Here is a 21,745-nt window from a genome sequence, read left to right as displayed (position 1 = left end):
ATCAGTTTGTTGCATTTTTCTCTGCAGGTTTTCTATTTTCTATATATTTCCCTTTCTGTGGCACATCCCCTCCTCCAGAAATGACCATAAACTGTGCAGTTAATATCTGTATTTCTCCTTTGTTAACTCATTCATGGATGAAATGAAACTTCTGTTAAGTTTTTTTTTTTTTTATTGCCACTGCACCACTAAAACAACTTGTGGAAATAGTTCTGTATAAAATTATTGATTCATGACCAATAGTTTAAAAAAGTTATAAATATTTAGAATCTTCTGAAATATGACTGAGGACACTTAATGAGGAATTTAGGAGATATATTTGACATTGCTCTTCAATTCTCTGATGTTTCATTTTTCAATGAGTTGTATAGTCCTTAAATATTTAGACTAAAATATAAGTGCATGTTAGTGATGCTTCAGATGCTTCTATTTTTAGTCTCAATCATGAGACCAGTGTGATGGTTTTTTTCAGTATTCTGTATCTTTACTTACTGATGCTATCATATATTTACAAAAATATAATTTCATGCTCAAAAAGTGCTGAAATATATAGAAAAATGGCAGTAATGCATTAACCTTGAAGATGTGCAGCTTACAGGATAGGAGATAAGCTGCTCATAAGTGGGGTTTTAACTGGTCTATGATCTAAGACACTTGAAGTGGAATGTGCTCCAAGATGTGGCAGTCTGAGCTTTTAGTTTATCTTGTTGCATGCCTCCTGGGGAAGAAAGATTACAGTGGATTGCTAAGAGCCAATGTAGCTAACTGTGATCCACAACTTTCAGTAGCCCAATAGGGCTCTTGAAGGCAAAACCTAATGGGAACTACAATATCTGCAGATGTTGCAATTGTAAACACTTTCAGAAAAAAAACCAGTTTAGGTCAGCACCAAAAGGAATCTGACCACCTTCTGTGTCCAGCTGGGCTGGGTGGGTTTTTTTCATATTAGTCTGTGTTGACAATCAACATCCTGGTTTTCATTTTGTTAATTTTTGCACTGGAGGCTTAAGAAGAGTTTTCTTTCATCTCTCTTTGGAAGTAATGAAGAATTCAAAATTATCTTTGGTTTCTCAGAAATTCTAGGCTACTTACAAGCTAAGTATCAGCTTCTTATGGAAAGAATATGACCCTTTATATATATATATATAATATATAATATATATATATATATATATATATGCAAGAAATAACAGCCCCAGAAAAAAATTCAGAAGTGAGACTTAGGCAGTTGGGCTGGAGTCAGGCAGCTCCTCTGTGTTTTCACTCGTTCTAGTTTCTGGGAAGATTCAAAATCCATAGTGTAGGGTGTTTGTTTCTTGTGGAGGTTTCAAGAGCAACCAGTTAGTGAATAAAACTAATAAAATGCCAGCTGTTATGTTTTGCTGAGAATCTCTTATTGCTGTCTTGGTGCATCTTTATTTTTCTTTATGATTTTGTTTGACTTCTGAAACAAACCAAACTGGATCTTGGAGGAAGTCCTTCATCTTCAGCCCATTTATCACAACAGTAAAACTGATCCCGATGTATGGTGGAAACGAAACTCTAGCTGACTACACTGTTGAAGTTCCGTGGAAGAAACTTCTTGAGATTTTTGGCTTCTTTATTAATTTAGTTTCCCAGTAACAGAACAGAGTTGAAGCTAGTTATGATGTTGGGGTTTTTGTGTACAGGTCTGGGTTCACTGACGTCTGTGGTTTCATGGCTTATGTAGGAGCAGCTGAGCAATTTTCAGATAAAATGAAGGAAATAATTGGGCCATTTTTTTGTCATCATTTTACTGTTGTGGTAAAGTGTAATTGCAAAAGCACACTGCTTGAGTAAAACCAGTGTTAGGAAAAAAGGAAGGAACCAGTGCATTAAAGATAATTTGGTTTTTAAAAATAGACATTGCCTATCTTTCTAAGATACACAGTCCAGTTTTGAGACATGCCTTAGGCTTTAATGTAGGAATTTTAAGATGAAATTACTGGACTGTGTTATGGGAAGGTCATGCTAGAGGACTATCTTACATTGCTTCTGTCCTCGAAATATATTAAATCTACTCCAGGCTTAGAATTTTTACTGTGACTTCAAAGAGGGAAGAAGAAATTTGTGTCTGGAGATAAAATGTCCGCCCACTGAATCTCCAAATGTTATTCTGGTATTTCATGTGATGTTATTTTCTGTGTTTAACTTGCAGTAGTGACAGATATCAGCATTAGGACAGAGTAGGAGTAGCAGGTTGCTGAGTGTGAGTTGTGACAAACCATTTCTCCTTTTTAGGAGTGTTATTAAGATTTCTCACACTCTTCATTATTTCTCTCCATCTCCCACCAGAGGTTTCTACTCTGTAACCACATTGATTCAGCCATCAGCAGTCAGCAGAGTGGTAAAGGTCTCCAGCAGGGAGCCAGAAGGGTGGACTTGGTTTGGGAGCTTGTGTGGGGCTTGGTACCAGTGAAGCAGAAACTTCCTCCATCCGCAGGGGGACTGTCCCTCTTCCCTCTGGATTGTGCTGAATGTCATGTCAGCAGCTCGAGGGGCTGTGCTCTCAGTGAAGGGCCAGGGGAAGGAGAACATGGTCATGTTTTAAACATAGTCCCCAGCTGAATTACCAGATGGAAGTAATACCCATGGGAGCAGAGTTGCAGCCTGGGACTGCTTATGAGGGCTTTTTAACTTTTTTTTTGATCACTTGACAGAATTGTTTTGGGTTTTATAAATTTTTTGGAGTGTGGGTTAGGGTTTATACGGACTGACCTTTGGCAACACTGTGTAGGATTTTGTAATTACAAACATCTCAGCACTAAAGGAGTAAACAAATGTCACTGCAGAAAATAAGCACTAAGGAAGGCTTCAGTAGTGGGAACTGTGTGTGATTATCTGCAGTGATAGGGAAGTTTATTAATGTGTTTGTTAATCTGTTCTCTTAGCCCATTTGTTCCTCCCCTCTGGTTAAGTTTTGAGAAATGAAAAAACATACAGTGTGGAAGAACAATTTGAAATGTTCAGGTATGAACAGAGTGAAGTCACCATATTTTGAAGCACAATACCATATTTTGAAGAACACTAATAATAAACAATATTCTTTTTTGCCTTTCTCTAGGACTCCAGAGCAGTGTCCAAGTGTGGTTTCTTTGCTGTCAGAGAGCTACAATCCCCACGTGCGTTATGGGGCTGCCATGGCTTTGGGGATCTGCTGTGCTGGTACTGGAAACAAGGTGAGGGCCACAAAGAAGATCTGTGGCCAAGGCTGTTCCTGCTCTCTCCTGTGACAGACACATTGTGTACAGACATCACACATGCAGATGGGTTTCTCACACATGTACACTACTTGCCAGCTGGTGTACAGCACTACTTTAAATTCTTTAACTTCTCTGGGTGTAGAGTTTCTTTTCCTGCTTGTACAGAATAGGTAAATTAGAATTTTTTTATACATTACTGCCCCATTCTTGGAATTTTGTCTTCAAAACTTTTCTTAGAGTTTTCTTATTATCAAGTTACCCCTGAACTTTAAATGTGTGTTCATTACTCCAAAATCAATACTCCTTTGCCCTTGGAGTGCCAGTGACAGGAAAACAGCAGGTGCTTTGTTTAATTTCTAGCTCTTTTCATCTTTCCTCTGATACACGATTCATGGAAGATCCATGTAGTAAAGCCAAGTCCAATGAAATTTAATTAAATATATTGTAGTTTCAGGAGTGTGGTTAAGAACCAATACATTTTATGTATTTTCACTTTCTATGTATCAGTGACGGTTAATTCTCATGGATGGTAACAGACCATTTATAGTAGGATTCCTGCTGCTGCTGAGGAAAGTGAGCTCTCATTGGACCAAACAGCAAGTAAACTTGGAAATAACTCCCTCTGCTTCTCCCACATGTGTATAATAATCTGTAGTGGTACAGAATTGCAGTTTCAGAACAGGTGCACACACAAAGTAATATGTCATGCTTCTGGGTCTTTGATAAATCTCTTGCTTATCTGTCTCATCTCTTCCTGTATTAAACATTTGGTCTGTGGCTCTTGCGTGAGCGCTCCCGTGTGTCGCTTGTGCTGCCAAAAGCACAGAATGCTGACGTGCACTGCCTGCCATCTTTAGTAGCTAAAGCATGCAGATTTGAAAGCAGATCTGAGAGTCCTATTTTTATCCAGGTTGTTTTATTCTCAAGTGGAAGGTGGAATCAAGGAGTTAGTTATTTTTAACCTGCTGCATCTGACAAGTTAATTTAAGTGGAAATGCTTTTAGTCGCAAGAATGAGTCTTGTTTTATTTCCAGATACATTGTATGATGACCTAAACCATCTGATTATACAGAGACATGTCTTCCAGAGCTTCTATTAGTAGGTTTTGAAGGCCCAAATAGATTCAGTTTTGGAGATCAGAAAGTTCAGCTTTGTGTCATAGTGGGTGTTTCATCCATGGTACTGAATGCTTGCCAAAGAGTGAATGAGTCACCTTCAGGTGAAGAAGTACAGTCTCCAACATAGCTCAGATGGCAAAAGCAGTCTTAATGAATGCATGATGTTATTTTAGAAGAAGTGGTTCTTTGAGATAATGTTCTGTATAAAATCAACTTGTTTTTAAAAGCCTCACCTAAGGGAAGTAACACCGAGAGGGGTCTGATCAGGCAATCTCTTGCACTCTGCACTCAGCTGCTTTTATTCATGTCCTCAGTTTAAGATGGACAGAAAGGCACTCTGAACAAGAGATTACTTAAAAGATGCTAAATGCTCCAGGTTCTGACAATAAAGTGTAAGGCCAAGAATTTGGAAGCTTACGTGATGAACGCATACTCTTGCTTATGCCTGTTATTTAGCTCTTGCCCTGTTTCTGCAGGTAGATCTTGTTCCATCCATCCATCACTTGTTTTTAGTGTGTCTTTTCTTTTTCTTCACAATTTTAGATTAAAATCTACAGAAGTACAGCTTTCTGCTTCATTTGCCAAGAACAGGCAAACCATTTTTTAAAGTATATCTGATAGCATCAATCTGATAACTTTCCATTGGAGAATTGAATCCTGGCATTCTAAAAATAGTAGTATTAACTCTGTGACTGTGTATTTCTTCTTTTCTTTTAGGAAGCAATCAATTTGCTTGAGCCAATGACAAATGATCCTGTGAACTACGTGCGTCAAGGAGCTCTGATTGCATCTGCCCTTATCATGATCCAGCAGACTGAGATCACCTGCCCAAAGGTAGTGTGTCACACCTCACATACCTCACATGCCTCACGTGCCTCTTAGGTGGGAAATTGTCTTGAATGCCAAATCTTTAGTGCTTGGTACTGCATGTAAGCACTGGCAAGAGACTGCACATGTCTTGTAAAGAGCCAGGGCTGAATGTACAGTGGGAAGCTCCTGCTTGGATTAGAGCATGTGCGTTGAATGATGGGAACATCCCTGATGGATGGCAGCATTCTAACCCTGGGCAGTACAAGAATAAATGCTCTCAAAGCATCTTGTAATGATAGGAAAGTGACTGTAAAGACATTGGTTTTGATGATAGTAAGCTTAGTTTTAGATGTGGTCAACATGCAGAGAGGTTCTGTAACAGCAATGTTTCCTTTGTAGTCCATTGTTCACGTGAAACCACTTCAGAACTTTCAGAACAGGCTTAGTGAGTTTATAACAAATACTCCATATTTTAATGGAGTTTTCTGCTCATAAGGTAAAAGGGGTTGCACGTGCTGTGTTTAGCTTTTAAAAGTAGGTTCCCTGTGAGTGTGTGACAGGTGATGATATGCAAACATTTGTACAGACTAAAAGTCCACACTGGAGAAGCTCTGAGCTTCCACATTTCACCTGCTCTCTCTGGTGAGTGCTGAGGCAGAGCAGTTGCTGGTACTTTTCTGCTCATCTGCTGCATATTGGTTGCTTTTATTGATGTCATTTTAGAAATTGAACTGTGGTAAAAACAGACACCTTTTTACTGCATTTGGATGAGAAGAAGGAAAAAAGCCTCTGTCCAGTGGAAGATTTTACTTGGGAAAATCAGAGAAGGAGATCTACAAATGCAGGTGTTTGGGTATTTCTAAGTCACGGAACATGAAAATTTGCTGGCAGATAGTTTGTTCCTTCAAATTAATTTTTTTTTAAAAAAGAAAGAAAAATGTTAGTTTTCACTGAGGAGAATCTGGGAATGTTGTTTATATTATCAGAATTGTAGTTCAAGTGAGTAAGCCAAGAATAGTAGTTCACTTGAATAAGCCAGTGGAGAACACTAGACTTCTGTTAGATCCCCTTGTCCTCCAAGATACAAAGTTTCTGTAATGTGAAGTTGAATTATCTCTGTGGAAAGAAATAAATTGTTGTTTTTATTGTTTGTTCCTTGGTCAGGTGATTGAAATGCCAGGTCTCAATATAGGATATCAGGTTTAATCATTTTGTGTTGCTCTAGTACTGGACAAATTATATAGCTCTCCTGTGCCTCAGTTTCCCAGCAGAAAGAATTAATGATTTATATATGAAAGGACATTATGAGGATTGATTCATTTTAGTTTGCAAAGCACCCTGATCCTCTTGGAATGGGAATTGCAGTCTGCTCTGAATCAGTCAGCCATCCTAAAACATGAATCACTTGCTGAGTCTGCCTGTTAGAGTTTCTGGCTTTTTGAGATGATAGGTGAAAGACTCTGTTTGTCCAAAGAAAAACGTGGGTAGGAAAATAGCTAGTGAAAATATAGATTATTTGAGGTCTGTAATAAGGCAGATCTCTTTTCCCAAAGAGGCCTGAAAACCTTGACTTCCAAGTCATGTGTGATACTTCTGCTTGATAAAAGGGTGGTTAAAATAGTTGGCCAGCAAATACAGGATAAGATGTATAGTTTGGAAGTCAGTGGCTTGTTTAAAAATGGGGCCAGAAGGTGAAACAGCTTAATGTCAAATTGTTGCCAGATATAGATACAGAAGGCAATTAATTGTCTAGTCATAGAAGCACTACAGGTATTTAAAAACAAACAGAAACAAAATTCCAGATTAAAAAAATAATAAAAAATACCTGAAGTATTCTGCCAGTTCAGGATCTAAACACAGAATACACAAATTTTGCTTCTTATAAATACCCCAAAATTTGGTTATAACCATTATTGTTTCTTGCTCAAAAGTAAAAGAAATATTTTGAGGGGTATGCTTCCAATTAAGTTATTTATTATTCATGGGAAACTTTTTGGAGATCTCTGCCAATCTGAAAAAAAAAATTACTTAACTCTGATATGAAGGAGTGGAGTTCTTCAGAAAAGGAGCCATTTTTAGATTGCCAGGACATATTTTGATCTGATTAGATTCCTGAGTGACATGCTGGACACTGTGTGCCAAAGGTCTGACTTGATGGATGTGGGTATTTGCATTGCTGAATAAGCACCTAGGAAGAGCAGTGTGGTGATTTTTGTGTTCCACAAGCTGATGGGGTTACCGAGAAGCTAAATTTTATATATCATCATCTCACTGCTTCTAAATACTTGGTGATGCTTTGCATGTGGGAGATGGTGATTTTAAAAAAGATGTGTCATAGAGCCTGGCCAGCTTCCTGTCATTGCTGCTCAATGTTGTCTCTTCTGGGATTTGATTTTTTTTTTTTTTTTTTTTTTTTTTAGTTAACTTATTATTAGTGAGCTTTGGGTTAGAAATACTTTCAGTTCTCTGCTGGTCATTTGGGAAAGATGGTAGCAAATAATCTTCCTTAAATAGTTCAGGTTGTTTTTGGGAATAAAATGCTGTCAGAGTTTTTAGAGCTGAGCATTGCAACACCAAAATGCCAGGAATAAACAGAGATTTAAGAATCAAAGTATTTTGGTTAAAAAAACCCCAAACATTTTTATTGTGAGAAAAGGGTAGATGTATGCCTTTGAATTAACTTCATTGTGATCTTCCCTTTGTGTTTGTCCTCTTCTTTGTTGTGCTCAATCTTTGTTTAAATGAATAATTCAAAAAATTTAAATTTAAATAGTTTAAATAAGGGGTTGTGAAATAAAGAATTGTAATTACATTAACTCCTTGAACTTGCAAGTTGCTTAAGGACCAAAAAGGGATAGCAAGTGTTGAGTAAAGGTGGTTTGGTCTCTTTGGAGTTGAGACAGTTTCTCCATGTGCAGCCAACATGATTTTTCCTGACCTCTGTTGATCGATTTAAGAACCATATTAGTACCAGATATAAAATATTAACAAGTTTATTTTGTGAAATGGAATCCAAAGTTACAGATGTGATGAGGTCATCATAACAGAAATCAATGACAACTTCAGGATATATTTGTGACCTGCAGGGCAATGAAGTCAGCAGTTTTGGAGACAAACTACATGTTGAACTACTTGAAAAAGTAAATTCAATTCCTGGTTTTGTGTTAGGATAGTCATCTTGGCAAAATGAGAAAATAATAAACAAGGTCAAGCCTTTTCCCCCATCCTCCTTCAGTCATAATGGCCTTTTTCATAATGGCCTTTTTCTCCATCTTCCTTCAATCATATTGGCCTGTTGTCTTTATGATGTGAAGAAACCAGGACCAGATTGCTGTTGGGATTTTTTTCCCCCATTTAGATGAAATGCTAGGTCTTGCTAGGGTGCAAGAATGATTTTGCAATATTCTGGTAGCACCTTTACTTTATGAAAACCCTCTACTATGAGATGCTTCTGCACAGTCCTTCAAGAGGGCACGTGTATGCAGAGTAACTTCATCTTTTGAAGAAGGTAGATACAATATGCAAACAGTTTAAAACCTATTTTATTAGATTTTATTAATGCTCTTGTTCTGAAGAGCTTGCATTTGCCAGAAGCATTGCGCATATCACCTGCCAATATTTCCTGTAATTAACTGTTTATCTTGTTCTTGACAATCTCCTGGGCTTCATGTGCATGAACATTGACTGGTGGAGGGAGAAGTGGTAAATAGCCTGATAAATGACATCCCTTGCTGGTAGGAAATGGTGCTGTATCGTTCTCATATCTCAAAGTCTCTGTTGTTTCCTCACTGTTTCCAAGGTTCTGTGTTTGGCTTCATTTGAACTCAGTGCTGTGCCATTTTGGCCAGCACTAGTTATCAGAATGGGGTGTGTGTTTTGTTAGAAAGATGAAATGAGTCATTGTCTATATTTTAGTGTTCCTCCTGGAAGCTGCCCAAATAAATTTTTAGGTAGCATTTCCAAATGCTGTAGAATTTTTGAAATGCTTGAAGATTTCAAGGGAGAAACAAAGCTTGTGGGTTTCATAGCATATTAAATAAACTTACACAGTAGCTTGGGTTGTGCTTGGGTTGTTGCTGTGGTTTGAAGGAAAAATAATAGCAGATAAAAGGGCCTTACTAGACACACTCTGGCAGGTTTTGCTTCAACAGCTTAAGAAATGGCTGGCTGTTGACATCTTGCTCCATTTTGTAGGAGGTGAGTGCCCCAGCACCTTCTCCCAAGAGAGAAGCATTAGCTCCATGTGAGGTTAATACCTTCCTGAACTGCGGCAGCCAGAGCTGCCAAAGCAGGCTTTCCCTTGCAGCAAGGAATGTTTTCAGCTGGGACCTGATCCAGTCAAAATTCCCATTCCTGTAAAGCATTTGCTTTGTAGGAACAGCCTGAACAAGCATGTGGGCCTATTATGCATTTGAGTGTTGAGACCTTTGGTCTCAGTCCTTGGTCTGGGTTGGCCTGGCCCCTAAGTCTGAGCAGGATGTTTCATAGAACAGTTTTCCTTCTATTGACTTTAAACTCTGGAAAGGGCACACTTAGTGTGGCCTGGCAGTGATCCTTGGCTCACAATGCACAGGTATGCAGAACTGATATGAACACAGAATGCTCCTGAGATGAAATTACACATTTTGTATTTTTATAAGAGATGGCATGAGGACTGTTTCTTACTGCAGCTGTTCAGTGCTTGTTCATTGAATGCCTGCTCTCAGCTGATCTGCTGTAACCTGTTCCTGTCACCTGGGGAGGTGGCAGTCGATGTGCTCAGATAGAGCAGCCAGGTTTCTGTCCTTGGTCCCTTGTCAGTGTCTCAGACACCTCTCTGCCCTGCACAGGGTCCTGGTGCCAAAGCTGGCAGGTTCCAGGTGGATTTGTTGCTTGGGTGTTCTGTTCATGTGCTCTGTTAATGTACACATGAGTAGGAGCTGAGGAAGGTGTATTAGAGAAGGGGTTTTCACAGGGGCAGTGCACCATAACCAGGGAGGTGGATGATTTCCCTTTCTAGCCCTCTCTCACCTTCCCAAGTGAGGTGTTCCTGCCCTCTGTTCCAAGGCTGCTCTGTCAGTTCAGACACCAGTGTGAACATCAGCAGTTCTGCTGAATGCCTTCTCACTCCACCCAGGGTTTAGTTCTCTGAAGATTTGATTACAGTGTAAATTCCTTTATTCCAGTGACACCCTAGAGATTCTCAGGGTATTCCTATAAGGTTTGCAAAATGTGATTTGGAAATGCACATCCATCCTGAATATTTTAAGAATTAGTATATGGATATCTTCAAATGGGGAAAATCTCTGTAATTAATTATTAATGGGGTGACTTGTGATGCCAATGACTAAAGCTGTTGAAAATGCAAATGTCATTGTAGGGTGCAAAAATTGAAGATGCTGCTACTAAAGATGGACAATTTGACTCAGGCAGTCAGTTTTATAATCTCTCTCTCTCTCTCTCTTTTTTTTTTTTTTTTTTCCTTTTTATTATTTTTAACCAGGTCAGCCAGTTCAGGCAGCTCTATTCCAAAGTGATCAATGATAAGCATGATGATGTTATGGCAAAGTTTGGAGCAATCCTTGCACAAGGCATTTTGGATGCAGGTAATTTCTCAAACATTTAAAGCTGCTAAAATTTCTTAAACTTGTTTGGTTGCAATCGCTGTAACAGCAAATTCCATTTGGGAGATGTGCTGGTTTTCTGCCTGTCATATCATCGTAGCAAGAAATCTCAGTTTTCAAGGAATTGTAGCTAATTAAAGGAAGAAACCCTGTTCTGTAGTTTCAGCTTGTATCAGCATGTTTCTGCTAGGAGAGACTCAGTCCAGTCATTGGGGCTGAATTCATGTCCAGAAGGCTGGAAAAATATTTTTTCTCTGAATCTGTTTTGTCACCCTGAATGTTGATTTATTATAGCATGGTAGGTTGCTTCTTTATTTTTATAAATCATCACCTGCTACAGAAATTCAGAAATCATGAAGTATCCAGTCTTCATATTTTTCTTTTTCTGTTAAAACTTAACATAACCATTATCATATATAAGTTTATATATATATGTCTTTAATAACTAGTTTTTGCTGCTTTCATGATTATTAAAAGAGGTTGCACAAAGGAGGAAGCACGGTTAACTGCATCAGTGTTTTTTCAGAAGACCCAGTTAGTTTCACAGACTACTGCTACCTTTTTCTAGCAAAGAAAACATCATTTCATGAATGCTAATGACTCAATGTTGAGTCAGGAATAGGATTCTCTAAGGCCATCAGCATTTCACAAGGGCTGAGTTGCAGGACCTATTAAGGACAGTTTCTGTAAGCAAAGAGGACGGACAATGTTTTGAATTTTTCCTTCTGCTGAGATAGCATTTGTACGGTGCTGTGTCTGTCAGTGGCACTTCTTTTGCATATTTCCAAACACAATTTCTCCCATCTGGTCTCTTGTGCTGAGGCCTTCTCTTGCCATGCACCTCCTTATCCCCTGTAATAGGCAGAAAAAAGCTGTTTTTTCTTGTACTCTTGAGATCAAGATTAGTCCTGAAGTCCACAAGCAAAGGAGCCTCAGAATTTGTCTCTGTGCTGTGGCTCAGAGGTGCAGTGTCTGTGGGAAATCTCTGCACCTCCAGGCTGTGCCATGGGGGAGAAGAACGTGGTGCTGCCTGCACCTCTCTGCATGGAAGCAGGTTTAAAAACCTTCCCTGCTGGCCATGTCAGGCTGCTCAGTAACAGGCACCACCTTCCTGCCTCCTGGGTGCCTCTCCTGGAGCTCAGGCTGAGCAATGTTCTTGGCATGAGACTCTCAGAATAATTTTGGTTGTTCCCATACTCACACTCAGTTCCTGGCAAGTCAGGGACTAGCTGGTTCTGGGATTTTTCTCTCAGCAGTGCAGACCTCTTTTGAATTCTGACCCTTAAGATTAAATTATAAAAATACAAATAAAACCTTATTTGTTCCCTGTGTCACCCATGTATTGTATAATGATTTGGAAACCAGAAGTGTCCTGTTATAATAAACTTTATGGGAATTTGTGCTGAGTTTAACCTCTTTTTCTTGCTGAGAGACTCAAGGAATACCTATTAACCTATTGCCACTTTCATTAGAGCCTCCTAAAAGAACAAATTCTTTTTATCCCTCCTATACAACTGGAAGTACTTACCTGAAACAATGAGTTGTAGAATTTAATTATTACCAGGAAGAAAATGTTCGTTGTGTTATCTGCCACAGCTGGGGCAATTGAATTTAATTTTGTGTCTTTTTTTGTGGGGTGAGGAGAAAAGCCCAATTTTCTTCCAATGACAGGGTTTGATTAGAAGTGAAAGATTTCCAGTGTATGTCTAAGAAATGATGAGCTGGAGGTGGGATTTTTGCTCTGACAATGAGGCAGCCATGTCAGATAGATACTCCACTGGAAGGAGTATCTGTGGAGCACTGAAGTGGAAATGAAAAATTTGGTCTTTGCCATTGCTGGGGCATTGAAGAATTTGATCGTTGCCTTTGCTGAGGCATTGATAAGCCCTAGCAGCAACATTTTTCTTTAATAAAATAAGAAAAAAGTAGACACTAAATTTACTAAATTTAACTTAGTACTTGGGGTTTTTCCCCAAATCCCCCTTGCCCCAGTGGCAGTAGGAATTTTGGGAGATGGACCTTGTAGTACAAGGATTCCTGAAATTTTTTCTTTAGTGTTTTTTGAACTTTTTTTTCCAGAATCATGTTACAGCTTTTATTCATCCAGCCAAAGTTCTGGAATGTGTTCCCTTCCAGGCAGTCAGGGCTGCTATTTAATCATGAAGATAAATCACAATTGTGCAATATTATGTCTTCCCACCTTTCCTCTTCCCTGCAAAATCCTGGGAGTGAGGGTGGACTGTTTGTGTGTATAAAACAGCAGAAAAAAGTAGCATGACAGTAGCAGACATCATGACATCTTTTGAATATTAAATCTGTTGCTCATTCAGGAAATCCCAGAGGCTGGATAATTCTAGGTTTTTTCTGAATTATAGGTTAAAATTCTGAAAATTAAAGTACAAAAGTTTGGTAAAGTCCAATTAAGCTGCTTGTGCAGCATTCACTGGGCTTCTTGATTCAGAATATCTGCTCATAACCAGGGCCTGGTCCTTACACAGTGATGCAGTAAAGTTCAAAGTGAAGATGGGGGAGAAAACCAGAAATTTGAGTGTGCACGGCTTGACATGTTTAAGGATAGCACAAGACCTCAGGCAGTCTACCCACAATGTTGTGGCAAATTCAGATGAAAGGGCAAGAGATTGCTCTCAGAGAAAATACTGAGCAGCAGAGCAGACCTAGCAGTAGAAAAAGACAGGACCGTATCTTTTTCTTTCTTCAAAGACGTAGCAGGAAGGAGTTTTCCTATCAAACAGCAGGAGATCTATTGCTACGAGAAAGGAAGAGGAAGGAGATAGCATGTAGGCAGAGCATCCTACAGGAGGGCATTAAAATGTCCCACCTTGCACTGCCTCTGCTGGACTAACCCTGACAGATGCCCAAGATGACAGTACTGCTTCAGTCAGGGCTTTCATTAGTTTTGGCAGCAGAAGAGAATTCTGTTTGTCTTTAAAACTCAGACAGCTCCATTGCTGTCTGACCCTGCCTGATGTGGCTGTTTGTGCAAGCCTGGGAAAAGCTACTCCAGTTTGGGATTTTCAGCTGCAGGAGTGGGTGTTTGTGTTGTAACAAAGTTAACCTCCCTGCACCGGGTCTTGTCAGCGGTAATGGACTTGCCTGGTGCCCTCTTCAACTCAATGCCCTATGTTTATCAGCAGACAGAAGATCAGATTAACACTTCCTCACTCTGTCTGCAAGTCTAGTCTTTCAATTTTGTTTCTAGCTGGATGCTTCTGCACTACATCAACATATGGAGTTGTTTGGGTCTCTGCTTTGCAAGTACAAATCTAAGACTTGGTGGTCTGGCAGAGATGTAATTTTTCTGCAAAGGCTGCAGGAGCTTGTCTCTGTGCAGCTTAGATTGATAATGTCTAGAAACAACTTCTGAAGTTGCTGCTGTTTACTTTTTTTTTTTTTCTACTGAGATGGTGTAGGATAAAAACCTAGTCATATTTCTTCCGAATAACTGATAGATCAGGGAGACAGTCACAGAAAGAAAAGTTTCTGTATGCTCAGCTGTATATGTACTGTGTTCCTCCTGAGCCTTGTCTTGGGGATCATTTATATGCCATGTTTTAAAACTGTTTATGGTAAAAGTTTGTCTTTTCCTCTCCCTCTCACTGCCTGTACTTTTGTCTAACCTGTATCCTGGCAAAATGATCATGGAAGGGCTGTATTCCCTGATTGTTTGGGTACTGTAGAGCAGTGTGGTCGCTGTGCTGTACATCTGTTTTACTGAATAAGCTGAGCTCACAATAAAGGAGGGAAGCATGTTCCAGAGGAGGAAACTGGCAGCACTGTGGCCTGTGCAGGCCTTTGACAGCAGGTGTTTGACATTCATTGCTCAGGTGTCTTTGTGGAGTACCCAGGAATTAATAACTCACTGACTTTCATATTCCTTTCAGGGGGCCATAATGTAACCATTTCACTGCAGTCGAGGACAGGACATACACACATGCCTTCTGTGGTGGGGGTTTTGGTCTTCACCCAGTTCTGGTTCTGGTTCCCTCTGTCACACTTTTTGTCACTGGCGTTCACCCCAACCTGTGTCATTGGCCTTAACAAGGATCTTAAGGTATGTAAAGAGAAGAGAGAAGAGACTGAACTTGGAATATTCGAGTGGTCTGCAAGGCGTGGTCATGGATTTGTTGGTTTTCTTTGCATGTTTCCGACATGTTTGTGCCAGAAAAGGTATAACTGGAAGAAATCTGATAAATAGGCTTAAATTGCAGAGCTGGTGGTGGGAATGGGGACAAGAAAAATGTAGAGAGCAGACACTGACCTCTTTACTTCAAAGTAGCTTAAAAAGAAAGGAGCTCTAAATAGAGTATTTTGGCAGAGGCCACCCCATTATCACTCTTGAAGGTCAGGGTTATTTTTTTTAAAAATGTGTTATCCCCCCTTGGCCTTCCAGATAAATTATGTGATGTTCTCCCCTAGGAAAGCTAGCAGTGGGAAAAGAAGATTTGTTTGGATTCCTTGGGGACTAAACATTAAACTGAGGAGCCATGGGTACTGCACTTTTCTTGTGCATCTGTTCTTCCAGCTATCAGCTGTGGTACAGCCCCTGTAAAGCTGTGTACCATGCTGGGTCTCCTGTGCTGAAGAACTGAGCTAGGACATTCCACAAAAATGCTTCTGGATGTGGCAGCATGGGGGTGTTTAAGAACTTCAATTGGCTATCAAAAGATGCTTTCTACCCTTGCTTAAGTAGCCAAGAGTAAGAGAATGTGTGTCACTGGTAACTCACCCCCATATGTACAGTCCTTTGGCAGGAAGGGAGTGTCAGTGCTTGGATTGCCCTCGCGTGCATTGACAGAGCAGATCTTCACTTAGATCTTAAACCAATTTTGTGTTAATACACACAAACACAGCAACAACATCAAAACCACAAAAGCTTTGAAGCAATGAAAATGAAGCATGGTGTGAATAGGATAGAGTGTATGGAGAGGGCTAGGACAGCTTGCCAGAGTCAAATTATAGAATAATTAAATAACATTGTTCTAGTTGAACCACTGCCACAGATAACAGTTTCTCAGCTTCCGGAGAGGGAGAAGGGGAAGCTTGTATTCTTTAGAGGATCTGTGTTTGTCTCTGTTGGAAGGAAAATCAAGCTAAAGTAATTATTCTGCTGTGGATTTTTTCTCCCGCTTTTCTAGTTTCTAACATTGTTTCAAACTCTTTGTCTTAGATGCCAAAAGTCCAGTACAAGTCCAACTGTAAGCCGTCCACATTTGCTTACCCCCCACCTCTTGAGGTACCAAAGGAAAAGGAGAAAGAAAAGGTATTTGAGCTGGCTTTCTGTGTAAGGACTAACCTCTTCTCCCTCCTAATATAAACATTGACTTAGGTGGTAGTATTAGGGAGTCTAAAGAGCAAAGGAAAAAATGGCAGGTGCTGTAGTCCCCGAAAGAGAATTCTAGGTAAATTTTCCTGCTGTGCCTGGGACTGTTGATGATTGTGGCATACAATTCAGTGCTTTGCTACTGAATTGCTGCAGCATCCCTTGTCTAAAGTGGTCAAGCAGAAGTATTGAATTAAAAAACTGCTTTCCGTGCCCTACTGATTTGTATGTGCAGCACCCAGCACAGCAGGGTCCTTTTCTGTGACTTGAGCTCCAAAATGCTGCTTCAGGCAACTGTTGAAAATATTAGATGAGACACTTCTCAAATAGTCCCATATGGAAGGAGCAGTGGGCCCAGGTGCTAGAATAATTGCTGTCAGCTCCATGGATTGCAAAAAGGTGAGTGTGGCACTGAGAATATCTTGGTATTGAAAAGGAGAAGATGAGACCTGTGGGGTCACAAGTGGGACAATAGTGGAAGCAATTTGTCTCCTGGCACAGGATGGTAAAAGCTGTTGAGCAGAGCACAGCAGCAAGCAAAACAGCCCTTAGGGAGCAATTGTGGAGCAATGGAGACCTCAGGCATGTCATGCTGATGAATGACATGGTGTGAAAACTGTAAAACATCTTACCGGAATTGACTGCTGGATAGGACAGATTTCCAGGCCACTGAGGAATCCAGAAATTTACTCTGATGAAAGGCAAAGCTCACTGCTTATAGCTGTTTTCTTGCCTTTGAATAGGATGTGAATTGGACAAATCTTTTCTCTTTAAACTTCCCTGGCCAAAAGTTAAAATGTGCCAAGAGCCCACATTTATTCTCACCAGCAATGTAACAAATGCTGTTTCTCCCTGATGCTCTCAGAAAATGTCTGCCATTTGTTCCCAAAAGACTCCAGCCTGGTGGGCTGAAGCTCTGTATACTGTGTTGGGTCACACTGAATGCCTCATCTGTTGCCATATCCAGGTTTCCACTGCTGTACTGTCCATCACTGCAAAAGCGAAGAAGAAGGAGAAGGAAAAGGAGAAAGAGAAGAAGGAAGAGGAAAAGATGGAAGTGGTGGGTGCAGACATTGAAACTTAAATGTCTTCTTTCCCCCTACGCTTATATATGTGTGGAAGGTGTGTCGTGAAAGTTGACACCCACTTATCTCTGTCCTCTTGCAACCTGTGTTATGAGCAAAGCACTGACACACATTGCTGCAGACACTGGTTAGCACCTTTAGTCTGTGTGTGCACTGTTAAAAGCAAGAAGTGCTATTAATTGTGAATCTGTTATTTCTGACAAATAAATCTTCCTCAGTGTTGCTAAGTAACTGACTTCCAGAATGGCAAAAGCTTGGCCACACACTACCTCATGTTCCATCACTGGCAACCAGCACCCCCAGGTGCTTTCCCTTTTGGCCTCTTTAATTTAAATTTTAGTCTAACAAACCCCACACATGTGGCATTAGATCAAATGTCTGTATGTAAAATAACCTTCCCACACCTACCTAGGTGTGACCACATTGTAGGCACTGAATGTCATGCAGCTGGCCCAGAAAATTCATTATCTCATGCATGCAAGGTATAATCTCTGGGTTTTGGTTTTGTTCTCCTTTGTCAAGTTTCCTTGTCACCAATGATTGCTTTTTTGTTGAATTATTCTTACAGTTCTATGTAGGAAGCAGAATGTGCTGAATAGATGCATATTTCTTCTAAAATTGCTACAATATACATTTAAATGCAGGTGTTGAGTGGAAGCAATATATTAGAAGGGGTTCACATGTTGTTTGTGTCTAGATTTTTTGGGTTCACATGTTGTTTGTGTCTAGATTTTTTTAAAAGTTTCTTTGGCTGAATTGAGCAGAAAAACAAGGCTGGTAAACAGGGAGCTTGCTGACACCTGCTGTGTTTGAATTAAGTGTTTTGCCCATTGTCCTAATGTTTTAGAGGTATCATTGCTTTCATGTTCCCCTCTTATGCCTGCTATGTGACTAGTAATCCATAGCTTGCAAGGGATCTGCACAGCAATGAGCAGCTGCTGTGCCAGAGAAAGTCGTGTCTGCTGTTACAGGACATGCCATGCATTCAGTGGTGTTCCCAATAGTTTCCTGTTGGTTGTTCCCATCTTTTCTGCTTTGTTTTTTTTGTTTGCTACTCAAATGTTTCTGAGCAAGGGGGAAAAAAATGACCCACCTTTTGAAGTATGTAAAGGATAGTGGTTTTATGGTTCTGCTTTTTTCCTCTAGCTGCTGAGGCATTGATAAGGAAGGGATTCACTGTAATTCCCTAGCAAGCTGCTGAGGTCGAGTAATTTTGGGTGAACTGCTGTCACTGCCAGTACTGTGAAATGTCAGTGACAGCTTTACAGCTGCAAAAATACAAGGGCAGCTTTTGGCAATTTTCATATGCTCAGCAATGATATTAAAGAATCTTCAGTTGTGACAAAAAGTGGTGAGTGAGTTTACAGAAAAAGGTAGAAGAAAGGGAAAGCAGAGGTTAAACTGTTCCACTGCTACCTCTCGCTGAATTTGCTTTCATCTGCAGCTGAGAGTGAAGCATTGCCTTGTCAAGAGCTCTTAGATCCACACCAGCATTTTCTGTGCCAGCTGATAGATAAATATTAGCATGTTCCTCAGCAAAAGAATGGTTTCTCACCACACTGTGGAACTGCTGCCTGACTGCATTGCCCTACTGAACTGTGAAAGGTTAGAGGCTACTGCTGAAATCATGTTGATCTTCTCTTCTCCCTCCACAGGATGAGAATGAAAAGAAGGATGAAAAAGAAAAGAAAAAAGAGCCTGAACCCAACTTCCAGCTTTTGGACAACCCAGCCAGAGTCATGCCTGCTCAGCTCAAAGTTCTCACTATGACAGAGAGCTGCCGGTACCAGCCTTTCAAACCAGTAAGTGTCACCTTCCCAGTCCATGTGATTGGCAGAGCATTGCCAATGCTGGGCTTGTATGTAAGGCCCAGAAGTTCTGTGTGTACATGAGAACTCACAGCTGGTCAGCACTGGAATGTGTTGCAGAGATTTGCAGCTTTGCTGTCGACATACTCCCTTTTTTAATGTCCCTCTCTGCAAATGGTCACAGGCAGTTCTAGCTGGGGGAAAGTCCGAGCTGCTGCAAACCTTTTCACCATGCTAATGCTGCTTTGTTTTTCTTTCTTCTTGTACCTGTGTCTAATGCGCAGCATGAAAATCAATCAGACATATTCTGTGTATTAATGACATTGCTGGAAACATAAAGACTGAGCCATGATCTTGAAAATAGGAGTTTTACAGGTTCAGTGTCAAAGCAGTGAAATACATTAGGACTTCTGCTGGAGCGTTTTTGCCCTGCAGTGGGAGTCATACCTACATGGAGGGCTTTTTACATTGAACGTACTTCCTATTGAGTTACATCTGGCTTTAGAAAAGTTCCTTCAGGTCCTATAAACATAGAGGAGAGAGAGCATGTGATTGTCAGATGGAGAATGAAGAAGGTCTTTTAGCACTCAGCCCAAGGGGTAACTAAATTCTCTGTGAGATGCTCAGATATATTGCAAATCTGATAAGCTGGCTCCTGAATTCTAAATCTCCTGAGTCAAAGTCTTCTGCCCTTTATTTTTGTTCAAGAAATAACATGCTTGACTTAAGCCCATTTCCAGGATTACACATGGGAAAATGGTTTTCAGTAGTAGTAATACTTTTTCCTGGAAAATAATGATGTTTTTAATAAATGGATTTCCTGGAATTCCATCAGCACATTGGAATTCTCTGTGCACTGCTCCCTTTTGAAACATCTCCTTTAGCAAAGCAGTGGAAGGGTTTTTTAGTTTCTACCCTTTAAAACGAGGTGACCCAACTGCTGGTTAGATTGAGAAGATCTGCGGTGTGTTCCAGTAAGTGTCCACTCACTGAAATGTGTCTGTTTGCTTCAGTTTCAAAAGAAGCAGAGTCCTTGGTGGGGAGTTCAGTTTCCTGCCTTAAAGCCCCATAAATAGGTTTTGAAGAGAAGAGAACAGTGCAGTTTTTGCTGGGATTAGGGTGTGTAACCAAGGAGCCTCTTGGAAAGGAGCCGTTCTGGACCTTTGCTCTGCTTTGAGGAATGCCAGAGTAAAAGACCTCTTTGAAATGCTGTTTATAGCCCGAAATCCTGCAGTGGCCAAAGCCCTGATCCCAGCCAGGCGTGACACAGCACTGCCTCTTTGCACCTCGTGTTTCACTCCCGGAGGTGCTGCAGCCTGCCAACATGTTTGGTTGTGATCTTTGTAATTAATTCCCCTTTGGTTTTGTGAGGTTCTGCTAATAGGATTCCTGACTCAATGGAAGCTGGTGATCAGATTAGTCTCTGTTTCAGAGAATCTCCTGGGATGCAGCTACACAGAGAGGCTTCCCTAAGTATTGTAAACCTGAAAAGATGAGCCTTATAAAGCAATTACAGTTCAATTAGTTTTCTTGTGGAAAGCCCCAGCCTGGGAATGGGGTAAAGCTGTAAATTCAGATGTCACTCTCTACTCAACTGAGACCTAGATAGAAGAAATATAAAAAGTAGCCTGGCTACACTCTGCCTGTTCCATGCCCTGATCAGGCAGAGGTCCAGGTGAGTGTCAGATGCTTTGCTCTCTGAAACTCATTCCTGCTGAGGAGTCTCCTATGGCCTAGGATAGACTCTGTGGCCACAAACACTCCACCATGAGGCAGAGGCAAGCAGCTCTAAATGCTCACTGCACTTGTCTTGCAGCTTTCCATTGGAGGAATCATCATCCTGAAGGACACCAGTGAGGATATGGAGGAGCTGGTTGAACCTGTGGCAGCTCATGGTCCAAAGATTGAGGAAGAGGAGCAAGAACCTGAACCACCAGAGCCCTTTGAGTATATTGATGATTAAGGCCTGAGGTACAGTGTAGTGTGCAGAGTCTCCTTTTTAAATCCCAGTAAAGGAAAAGCCTCTTTGCACCAACTGAAGCAGTGACCAGCACTCTTGGTTTAGCTCTTTGACAACTTCTGTGGCAGATTTGGAAAAAAACTCTGTCCTATTTTTAAGAGTTTGGCAGCTTAGAAGTCCACAAATTCATTCTTTTTGGTCAGGCCTGACTCAGTTGTACTGGATCTGCTCTCTAATCTGGCAGGCTTAACTATTCCTGAGTAGAGCCTGACTGGGCAGAGAGTAGTGCAGGGGTCACAGGGACAAGTCTGCTCCTGAAAGATGGCAGAGGGGCAAGTAGTTTATATTACAAAGTTGTCATCTACTTGACCTCAGGCTGCCAGGATTTGTCAAAACAGAACTACTGTTCTGCTTCCTGGAGTTGCCTTGTCTTCCCAGCAGTTCTCAGCAGAATTTAAAGGCACTTCAGTCATGGGCTCTGAATGCCCATGCAGTAGATCTGTTTCAGGCAATAAATGGTGCAGTTCTCAGGTTTCTTGGTTAAACTGCCTGAATGGATGTGCAAGTTTCTCACTGAGAGGCAGAAATCCAGTTGCTTTATTTCCAAATATGGGCTGGCATGTCTCAGGGCTCCCACGAGCAGAGATTATGCACTTGAATTGGTGGATGGGCAGGGAAACAAACTCCTTGCTAAAAACTATTAATGTTGTGTCAGTGACAGGCTCGGGTGAGTGTGTGGGGCCAACCACAAGAAGCCTTAATTAAACAGATTTGATTTTCTGGTTTCTCTTTCTCC

General features: G+C 40.7%; 1 protein-coding gene across 2 annotated transcripts in view; it reads left to right on the top strand.

The window, feature by feature from the left end:
* Positions 1 to 21,745, top strand: part of PSMD1 (proteasome 26S subunit, non-ATPase 1) — a 57,408-nt gene that overhangs the window by 35,444 nt on the left and 219 nt on the right. The window contains exons 17-24 of one of the 2 annotated variants that reach the window (XM_009089118.4): positions 3,086 to 3,200; positions 5,060 to 5,176; positions 10,635 to 10,737; positions 14,658 to 14,827; positions 15,944 to 16,036; positions 17,064 to 17,156; positions 18,837 to 18,983; positions 20,806 to 20,960. In XM_009089118.4, the coding sequence (XP_009087366.1) occupies positions 3,086 to 3,200; positions 5,060 to 5,176; positions 10,635 to 10,737; positions 14,658 to 14,827; positions 15,944 to 16,036; positions 17,064 to 17,156; positions 18,837 to 18,983; positions 20,806 to 20,952 (985 nt within the window). In that variant the 3' untranslated portion in view covers positions 20,953 to 20,960. The remainder of the gene's footprint in view (positions 1 to 3,085; positions 3,201 to 5,059; positions 5,177 to 10,634; positions 10,738 to 14,657; positions 14,828 to 15,943; positions 16,037 to 17,063; positions 17,157 to 18,836; positions 18,984 to 20,805; positions 20,961 to 21,745) is intronic. The other variant, XM_050978037.1, reaches the window with a different exon arrangement.

Source organism: Serinus canaria, chromosome 9 (genome assembly GCF_022539315.1).
Source record: "Serinus canaria isolate serCan28SL12 chromosome 9, serCan2020, whole genome shotgun sequence".
In the NCBI taxonomy this organism is placed as follows: Eukaryota; Metazoa; Chordata; class Aves; order Passeriformes; family Fringillidae; genus Serinus; species Serinus canaria.
The sequence above is the reverse complement of the archived record's forward strand: the minus strand, read 5'-3'. Positions and strand labels throughout refer to the sequence as shown.